At 41.1% G+C, this 10,595-nt stretch overlaps 1 protein-coding gene across 1 annotated transcript in view; it reads right to left on the bottom strand.

Annotated features, from left to right (window-relative positions):
- LOC109845751 overlaps positions 3,093–10,595 on the bottom strand; it is a 10,596-nt gene continuing 3,093 nt past the window's right edge. Inside the window, exons 5-6 of the mRNA XM_020415022.1 lie at positions 3,430–3,866; positions 3,093–3,270 (exon numbers count right to left, since the gene is read on the bottom strand). Coding sequence (XP_020270611.1) covers positions 3,093–3,270; positions 3,430–3,866 — 615 coding nt within the window. The remainder of the gene's footprint in view (positions 3,271–3,429; positions 3,867–10,595) is intronic.

Raw genomic sequence — 10,595 nt, 5'->3', positions numbered from 1 at the left:
AATCAGGTACTACTGCAAGCCTAGTGAATGCACGTGGGATTTTCAAAAAACCAAAAAAATCAAGAAGAAGGAGGAGGCTCTGTTGAAGTTGCTGAACGAGGGGATTCCTTTTGTTGATGATTTTAGCATACGCCTGGTTGATAGCAAAGGAACCTTTGTTCACAACTTTAGAATACCCCATCATGTAGCGGCAAAGCTCACTCTAAAGGAGAACAGATGGGTCTTAGAGTTTTGCAATCAGAAAGCTCATCAGTAAGTTCAATCCATGCGAACTCTGGTTTCTATATGCATGTTCATGTTAAAAGAAACATGTTAACTTATGCTCATTGATGTTAACTTATGCTATAACATGTTATTGTTCAATGTTATATGTTAAATTTTCCAGAATCAGGCTAACGTTTTATCATTTATGTTAATCTTTGTATCTTTCTGTCATATATCAGGTCATGTATTATTTTAAATACGTCAAATAGCAGTATTGATTCTATAGAGCTTCTCAACCTACTACGAGGGGGGCGTATTGACGACCATGCAAGTTTAATTGCCTCACTTATGCAATTTTTCCTCACAATTTGACAGGGTTGTTATGCAATCTAATGTGTGTCTTATGTATGTTCCGTTTTCAGGTGATGGAAGCTTTGATCGATAGAATAAGCTCATGGCTGGATAGGCCAGAAACGGTTCCCCTGAGCCATAAGTATGGGATTGTATCAGTCTTCTTCTGCGTAAGCTATCTACTTTACGATACTATGATTCTTTAACACGTGTTTACTCCCGGCATAACATTCCATTATACTTGGATTATACAGCACAACCTTTATGCAAACACTCCTGATTTCCCACACATATATACTTCATTTATACAAAAGCATATTGCTGCGAGGAAGAGTGTACTCCTTATCCCGCTTGTGCGTCAGGACCATTGGCATCTTGCTGAAGTCAGGTTGGATGAGGACGTTGTCAAGCATTACAGCTCAGCTACCCACGATGCATATATTGAACCGGTGAATAAAGTAATTGGCTTCATGGACCATATGAAGGCTGGTTTTGATCCAGACAATGTTTGGAGGAAGTTTAGATATGAGGGCGTCCCTTGCGAGCAACAATCTGGAATGTTAGTAATTTACAAACTTGAATTTAATTCTATTGCATCCCATAACACATATCTAACAGAACTGTTATTGCATCTCCGCGTTGCAGTTTTGATTGTGGGCTTTTCATTCCCTTATACATGAAGGCTATAATCAATGGGATTGATGCGATTCTGGTAAGTAATCCCGGAGATAATTCGGCCGTCTTGCGTGCCAGGCTTACAGCCAAACTTCTTGAGGAAGGATGGGAACAGAGACATCAAACGAAGATTGAAGCACATGGTGGGTGAAAGATGATTCTAACATTATGATGTAATTGAAACGGATTGTTATGGATATGTCCGATACTACCTGCTTGACATGCACTCTTTAATTTTGCTGTAAGCTAGTCAGTTTATGGAGGAGGTTAACTAGATTGGACAAAAGTTAACCACTTTCAGCAAAAGTTAACTAGTTACAACAAAAGTTAACCAGTGTAGGCGAAAGTTAACCAATTTCAGAAAAAGTTAACCAGATTCAGTAAACGTTAACTAGCTTCGCTGGAGGTTAACCAGCGCCAGAAATAGTTAACCAGTTACACTGGAAGTTAAACCTGCCGTTCTAAACCAAATTGTACAAAATTTAACATGTCAACCGCTCAGCTACCCACTTTGGATTAGATCAAACAGCTCTGAAAGCTAACCAATTCAGGGAAAAATTTACAAATTGATAGCCAATAAACTAACAAAACGAAGAGCGATTTTTAGACGATTCAGTGTTCCGCTATGAACTGCACATATATCAGTTCATTTTCAGCTTGCATATCACAATGTTTAAGCAAATTAGAACAACACAAAAACAACATAGAAAGCACGAACAAGTTTTCCATTTTCCAACTTCACGCTTAGACTGCTTCAATGCTTTCTTCAAATATTTTACCTTGGCTACTATCTCATCTTCAGCGGGTGCTTCTTGGTGAACAGTCATGTTCTCCTTCATTGCATTGACATTGTGAGCCCAAGCAAAAAACTTGCATTGCCTATTTGGGAACTTTGCACATCGCCAGAAGTATCTACCTTTGTTGCTCCCATTTTTGCACTGCTTGAGGGGAGTTGGAAGCTTGCAGAAACAACATGGCTCTTCTACTGATTGAGAGCCATCCTCGGTCTTCATCTTAGTCTCTAAATGAGCTATAAAGGGAGGGAGGGAACAAGAGATATGGTTTTACTTGAGCCTTGCATAACATTATATAAAGCAAATGGAACAAGTAGCTAGCCGTTGGAATATGTCTGTTGGAACAGTAAACCAACTAGCCGTTGAACAGTCACGTAGATTTGAGAGCTGACAGCAATTTAACCTCAAACAGTGGGCCTTTATGCTAACAAATTCAGCTAAAAGTAGTAGTAGTATAGAGATAGTTATATGTTAACATGTTTAAGTACAAAATTCAAAACCTCCTGCTGTCTGGCAGCAGAGCACAAAAATCTCCCATTAGTATAATGGAAACTTAAATACAACTTATATTTCTCTAGCGCCATTCCTCCTCTTCGTAAGCATGGCACACTAATCATGGATGGGCTCGTTACAAGTTGCTCGGTTGCGCCCTTCCCTCTTGCATCGACCACATTTGACAGGACGTTTCAAGATGGTTCTGTTGTTTATGCGTCTTGTTCTATTTCTTCCCCTCCTCTTCGTGGTAATTGGTGGAAAAATCTGGATTTCATCCCTGGGCACACTACGCATCTCATAATCTGGTATGGGATATAATATTTCATCGTAGCTCTTCTTAAACGCCTCTACGGACATGAACCAGTCACAATACTGATATACCTCTCTTTTCATATAAATGATGACTGCACAAGCATGCACACAAGGAATACGAGTTAAGTCCCAAGCACGGCAAGTGCATGTCCTCTTCCCCAAGTCAACGTGAGTGGTTCTCTGTGATTGCACTTCGAATATATCATCTCTAGATTGCTTAATCTCTAACGTAGATCCTCTTTCCATATGTTCTCTAACAATCTACTCAGCTTTAGGACAAAGATAGCTTGTCCACTTTTCAGCCATTATGCGTCTGTTGTTCATGCAAGTCATAATTTGCTTGCGGATATGCTCCACCATTTGCAGGATACGCAGCATTCGAGCTTCACGTATCCAGCTGTTAAAGAATTCTGCAACGTTAGAGGCTACATGACCATATCTGCAAACATCAAAATAAAACAAAGTCTCATTCAGCATCCAATATATAATAAGATTAACACGTAACCACCAAACTTTCCCTTTAGTAGGAAAAGTTAACATAATAACATGAAAGTTAACATATAGTGATAAACGATAACATATATCACCGATAGTTAACCTGCAAAAGGGGATATTCACTAGAAATGATTGAGGGCAGTACCTAATGCCAGGGAAGAAGGCATTCGCCCAATGCTCTGGCGAGTAGTTAATTACAATCTCATATGCAGCTGGAGACATCTCATATATATCCTTCATGTAGTCGTTCCATTCCGCAACAGTGTATTTATAGCAAGCTGATTGGAGCAAATTCCCCAAAACATGTGTGTCCTTTGCCTTCAATCCCAAATCCTTTAGCTTAGATCTAAAATTTTCAACCAGGTGCAGAACACATCTTGAGTGAATTGCTTCAGTAAAATATTCTCTCACCGCTTCTTGGATTCCCTTGTCGGCATCAGAAATAATAACCAGTTGATGGGGAGGATTATATGGGTCTGGCCTTTCGTACAGTATAGACCACAAGCCTTGCAGGAACCATCTCCAATTATCAACGTTTTCCTGATCACATATGCAATACGCAAGTGGAAATATCCCTTGGTCTCCATCATATGCTACAGCGCTCAGGAGCAGGCCTTTGTATCTATTTTTCAAGAAGGTCCCATCCAAAAATAATAGAGGTCTACTTTTTGTTGTGTAAAAGAGTCTTATAAAAAGGCTGTTTTCTTTGAATTTATTGTAATCGACCGAAGATATAATGAATTCCATGACAAAACCAACTTTTGACTCAAACAAGCTGGCGACCACAGTGGGAGCCAACGGTCTCGCTGCCGAGACCGTCGTGTCGCAGCCGATCAAGATTCCAGTTGAATCCATGGTCGAATACGAATTCGACCAGACCAAGTTTGAGGAATATCTCTCATCATCCTCTTCAAGATCTTCATTATCTCGCAAGTACAAGAGGATCTCACAATTGAGGAAGAGTTGCATGCCAAAGAAGGCACAAAATGAAGACTCTCGCTTGATTGTTGCTGAGAATTTCACTCGCAACACCTCTGCTCACAATGGCTCTTATCTAGTTGAAGAGTCATCGAATCAAAGCCCGCCGACATTGACAAAAAGAGCTCGTCAGAGACAGCGTCAGCGTCGTGCTCGTCAAATAGCTAAGGCATTTGAACAAACCGATGGAGTTCGTTATTATGCGGAGTTACCACGCGGACCTAGAGTCGAGGAGACATCGAGTGGTTCAGTTGTCTCAACAACCAATCACTCGTATCTCTGCTAAAATAACGACAGATGAATGGACTTTTGTCAAAAGGGTTCGTTCGACCCTCAAAGAACGTATACAAAAACGTCGTGCAAACGCTGTTCATGCCCGTGCTCTCTTACAACAAAGACGAGAAAGGAGGAAGGAAATGGTGACCAAAGAATCACCAAAACTCCGCCAAGTTTGGATTCTAAAGTCTGGACTTATGCCAAATCAGCATTCGGAGCCCGTTAAGACCCGACGTGCGACTCCTGACATAACCTTGGATCGCTCAAGGACAAAAATAAATTGTCCTGAGAATGCCAACAAGGTTTTATACTCCCAGAAGAAGACGCATTCACCAAATGATATCGTCATACCTGGGAGATCATACCAACAGACGATACGATTTTTTGGCAATCATACCGATGAATCGTATTATCAAGTTGAGGTTGTGAATAATTTTCGAAAGAGAGTTATTCGAGAGATAAACTCTCGTTGTTCCTGTGCACGACTCGTCAAAACAGCATTATCAGGATGTGATTGTTTCAAACAAGAAGCCATCCCACGAAGAGTCTCTGTATCGTCGAAGCCTAAGCCGAGACATTTCCGCGAGAGAAAATCAGCTGCTCAAGATGATGAATTCCCTGAAGTCACCATCAACATGACTGATAAAAGAAAGTCTAAACGGTATTCGAGTGACTCAAATCCCGACTTTTCTCCGAAAGGAAAAGTCAATCCAAGAATTGCTCAAAGGATGTCTCGACTCCAATTAGGAGCCATCAGACGCAGAGACTATAAGAGAATGCAAGAAGGAATGTCCTCGGAGGATGAATTCTCGGACACTTATTCTGCAATCGCTTCTGATGATACCAGAGAAGTACTCATGATCACCTCTGATCAATTTGCTCAAATACTTCAGGAAGCGCTAACAAAGCAACGTGAAGAAATTAGAGCTGAGATAAAGACAGAGATGGGGTTAGCTATTCAACAAATGAGAGAGTTGCTAACTCAACAACCTCAACTTCCTGAGTCCAATCAGCAAGCTGAATCCAGCCACCACACTCGGAATGTTCTAGATGACAGTGATCCAGAGGTGGATGAAGTCATTATGGCTGACACACCTCCCAATGGCAATAACGCTGGGGGTGGTTTAACGGATCCTCCCAATAACGATATTGGGGGTGGTTCAATAGCACCTCTCACTGGGGGTGGTCCAATTATCTTTACTCGACATCATTCAGAAAGAAATGAAGACGATGACGGGAAAATGCAAAAACTTGAAGACAAAATCAATGCTTTGATGACGGCTCAAGAAGTTAAGAAGACGGGTATTCCATGTCCTTATCCGAGGGAATGGGATTCAATACCATACCCGACCAAATTCAATCTGATTAACTTCACACCGTTTGAGGGGAAGAGTTCGCCGATTCAACACTTGATTTATTTCAAGTCTCATTTGGGCATAATCTCTGGAAACGAGGCCTTAATGATCCGGTCATTCGTTGGCACCCTTCGTGGGCCCGCCTTCGATTGGTACCGACGGCTCAAGCCAGGGAGCATCAATTGCTGGGATGACATGGAAAGTTTGTTCCTCAGCAACTTCTTCGATGATGACACCGAAGTGTCAATCGGAACTCTTTTGGATGAGAAGCAAAAAGACGGAGAGTCAGTCGACAATTTTGTCAAGCGTTTCCGTAACATGGCGATGAATTGCAGAGATCCTATTACAGAGGAGTTCATCCTGCAAACATGTCACAATAACCTCTCCATCGATGTCCTGGAAGCTCTGGGGGTCGTGCCATCCACAACTTGGAAGGAGTTAAAATCTCGGGGTGAACAAGCTGAGCACTTTCTTAAAAGAAAGAAAGCTGAGAGAGGCCAACCAATGACATCTGCAATCATTGAGAATGCGACTCTCGATCCGAGGTTTCAAAAGGAATATTCTTTCGAAGATGATGAAGCTCCAGCCATCTTGGAATACCTCCTCGCTAATGACAAAATCGAGCTACCACCTATTAAAGATCAGGATGGTGCTAAAATGATTATGGATCCAAATTACTGTGCGTACCACAGAAGGGTTCTTCATCCCACTGAGATTTGCTTTGGACTCAAAAACAAGATCCAAGCCCTAATTGACTCCGGCGTCATAACGACGAAAGAAGTCGAGTAAAGACGACCATAAAACTCCATTGGGTACACGAGTATAAACTGTTTCCCCTCACTCCGAAAAGTATACGAGTATAAACTGCTCCTTAATACTCCAACAGGTATATGAGTCTAAACTATTTCCTTTCTTTCACGGGAAGTTCCTGAAGAATGCCATGCATGGTACTTTTAAGGATAACCCGATCATATAGCTAAACATAATGATAAACTCAGTTTCACAAGAAAAAGCTGGGGGTGGATGGTTCATGTAACGGAAGTTCCCGAAAGAATGCTATATGTAATTTTCTTAGGAATAACCCGATCATTACAAACAAAGTGTTAAACACTACATCCCCACGGTGATTTCCGAATATTCATTTGCTGAGATGAGATTCGATCACTTCGTTGGATCAATCTTCCCTCTCAAACCCTCCTTTGGTCAAACCTTTAAACAGTTAGGACCAAAGCCAAAATCCCCTCTCGATTCGTTCCATGAACGAGAGGTCCACAAATTGAACGATCAAACCTTTAAACAGTTAGGATCGTCTCAAATCCCCATCTTGGTCAAACCTTTAAACAGTTAGGACCAAAGCCAAAATCCCCTCTCGATTCGTTCCATGAACGAGAGGTCCACAAATTGAACGATCAAACCTTTAAACAGTTAGGATCGTCTCAAATTCCCATCTTGGTCAAACCTTTAAACAGTTAGGACCAAAGCCAAAATCCCCTCTCGATTCGTTCCATGAACGAGAGGTCCACAAATTGAACGATCAAACCTTTAAACAGTTAGGATCGTCTCAAAACTCCAACTTGGTCAAACCTTACTACAGTTAGGACCAAAACCAAAATCCCCTTTCGATTCCTTCCATGAACGAGAGGTCCAGCTTCGATTTGTGCAATCAAAACTATAAAAGTTAAGATTGCTTCCAATCTCAATTGATCAAACCTTATTCAGATTCTCTGAATAGAAATCCCAATTTAAATTTCCTTTGTACCAGGAGATAGAATATAAAATTCTTCCTCTCCGATTCCGGGTTCATCTCTACCAACAAACAAGAGACCAGGAGATAGAATATAAAATTCTTCCTCTCCATCATCGGGTTTATCTCTACCAACAAACAAGAGACCAGGAGATAGAATATAAAATTCTTCCTCTCCATCATCGGGTTCATCTCTACCAACAAACAAGAGACCAGGAGATAGAATATAAAATTCTTCCTCTCCATCATCGGGTTCATCTCTACCAACAAACAAGAGACCAGGAGATAGAATATAAAATTCTTCCTCTCCATCATCGGGTTCATCTCTACCAACAAACAAGAGACCAGGAGATAGAATATAAAATTCTTCCTCTCCATCATCGGGTTCATCTCTACCAACAAACAAGAGACCAGGAGATAGAATATAAAATTCTTCCTCTCCATCATCGGGTTCATCTCTACCAACAAACAAGAGACCAGGAGATAGAATATAAAATTCTTCCTCTCCATCATCGGGTTCATCTCTACCAACAAACAAGAGACCAGGAGATAGAATATAAAATTCTTCCTCTCCATCATCGGGTTCATCTCTACCAACAAACAAGAGACCAGGAGATAGAATATAAAATTCTTCCTCTCCATCATCGGGTTCATCTCTACCAACAAACAAGAGACCAGGAGATAGAATATAAAATTCTTCCTCTCCGATTTCGGGTTCATCTCTACCAACAAACAAGAGACCAGAATACTCCAATAGGTATACGAGTCTAAACTATTTCCCTAATCTCAACAGGAAGTTTCTGGAGAATATTACTCAGAATATTCTTAAGAATAACCTGAATACTCCAAATAGGTACACGAGTCTAAACTGTTTTCCTACCCTCAACAGGAAGTTTCTGGAGAATATCAGTTAAAATATTCTTGAGAATAACCTGACTACCCCTAAACGGGTATATGCAGTGTCAACTTGACGACAAGAGCTGATTTCACAAGTACAAGTTCCAGCTTTAATTCAAGATCTCTACAATGGACAAGCGATAAACGCGATGCCGGGAAGAATCTTAACTATTCTACAAAGCACTGAATAGATTGAGAGACAAAGAGATCAAAAGTTGAAGCCACCTACGGGTTCCTCTACACGATCTACTCAACCAAGCATTGAAAGGATCGTAAGTAAGATCTATCTTATCCAAAGCATCCCAGAACTCCTCTATAAAAGATTGAGTCTGGAATACTTTGGAGGGGGTATCTGTAGGCGTCAAAAAATGCTGAAAGATATCCAAATACAGCTCAAGAGGAAATCATCCAAAAAGGCAAAAAAAAACACAAGTCTTTACTGTCTCGCACGCGAGACAGACTTGACTGTCTCGCCGTGCGAGACAGACTTGACTGTCTCGCCGCGCGAGACAGTCTTTACTGTCTCGCCGTGCGAGACAGTCTTTACTGTCTCGCGGGCAAGACAGACTTTTACTGTCTCGCCCACGCGAGACAGTATGTAACGGGAAGTTCCCGGAAGAATGTTAAATGTAATATTCTTAGGGATAACCCCGATCATTATGAACAAAGTGATAAACACTAAACTCCTACTATGACTTCCGAATACTCTTTTGCTGAGATGAGATTCGATCACTTCTTTAGATCAATCTTCCCTCACAAAACTCCCACTTGGTCAAACCTTTAAACAGTTAGGACCAAAGCCAAATTCTCTCTCGATTCCTTCCATGAACGAGAGGTCCACAAATTGAACGATCAAACCTTTAAACAGTTAGGATCGTCTCAAATTCCCATCTTGGTCAAACCTTTAAACAGTTAGGACCAAAACCAAAATCCCCTCTTGATTCCTTCCATGAACAAGAGGTCCACCTTTGATTTGCGCAATCAAACCTATAAAAGTTAGGATTGCTTCCAATCTCAATTCATCAAACCTTATTCAGATTCTCTGAATAGAAATCCCACTTCAAATTTCCTTTGTACCAAGAGATAGAATATAAAATTCTTCCTCTCCGATTCCGGGTTTATCTCTACCAACAAACAAGAGACCAGGAGATAGAATATAAAATTCTTCCTCTCCGATTCTGGGTTTATCTCTACCAACAAACAAGAGACCAGGAGATAGAATATAAAATTCTTCCTCTCCATCATCGGGTTCATCTCTACCAACAAAAAAGAGACCATAGTACTCCAATAGGTACACGGGTCTAAACTGTTTCCCTAATCTCAACAGGAAGTTTCTGGAGAATATCACTCAGAATATTCTTAAGAATAACCTGAATACTCCAAATAGGTATACGAGTCTAAACTGTTTTCCTACCCTCAAAAGGAAGTTTCTGGAGAATATCTATTCTTAAGAATAACCTGACTACCCCCAAACGGGTATATGCAGTATCAACTTGATGACAAGAGCTGATTTCACAAGTACAAATTCCAGCTTTAATTCAAGATCTCGACAACGGTCAAGCGATAAACGCGACGCCGGAAGAATCTTAGCTATTCTACAAAGTACTGAATAGATTGAGAGACAAAGAGGTCAAGAGTTGAAGCCATCTACGGGTTCCTCTACACGATCTACTCAACCAAGCATGGAAGGGATCGTAAGCAAGACTTATCTTATCCAAAGTATCCCAGAACTCCTCTATAAAAGAATGAGTCTGGAATACTTTGGAGGGGGTATCTGTAGGCGTCAAAAAATGCTGAAAGATATCCAAATACAGCTCAAGAGGAAATCATCCAAAAAGGCAAAAGAACACAAGTATAGACTGTCTCACAGGCGAGACAGTCTTTACTGTCTCACCTGGCGAGACAGTCTTTACTGTCTCGCCCGGCGAGACAGACTTTTACTGTCTCGCCCAGGCGAGACAGTTTTCACTGTCTCGCCCCCGCGAGACAGTTTTCACTGTCTCGCCCCCGCGAGACAGT

The sequence above is a fragment of the Asparagus officinalis genome, chromosome 6, assembly GCF_001876935.1.
Source record: "Asparagus officinalis chromosome 6, Aspof.V1, whole genome shotgun sequence".
Taxonomy (NCBI): Eukaryota; Viridiplantae; Streptophyta; class Magnoliopsida; order Asparagales; family Asparagaceae; genus Asparagus; species Asparagus officinalis.
This window is presented reverse-complemented; position numbering and strand designations above follow the sequence as displayed.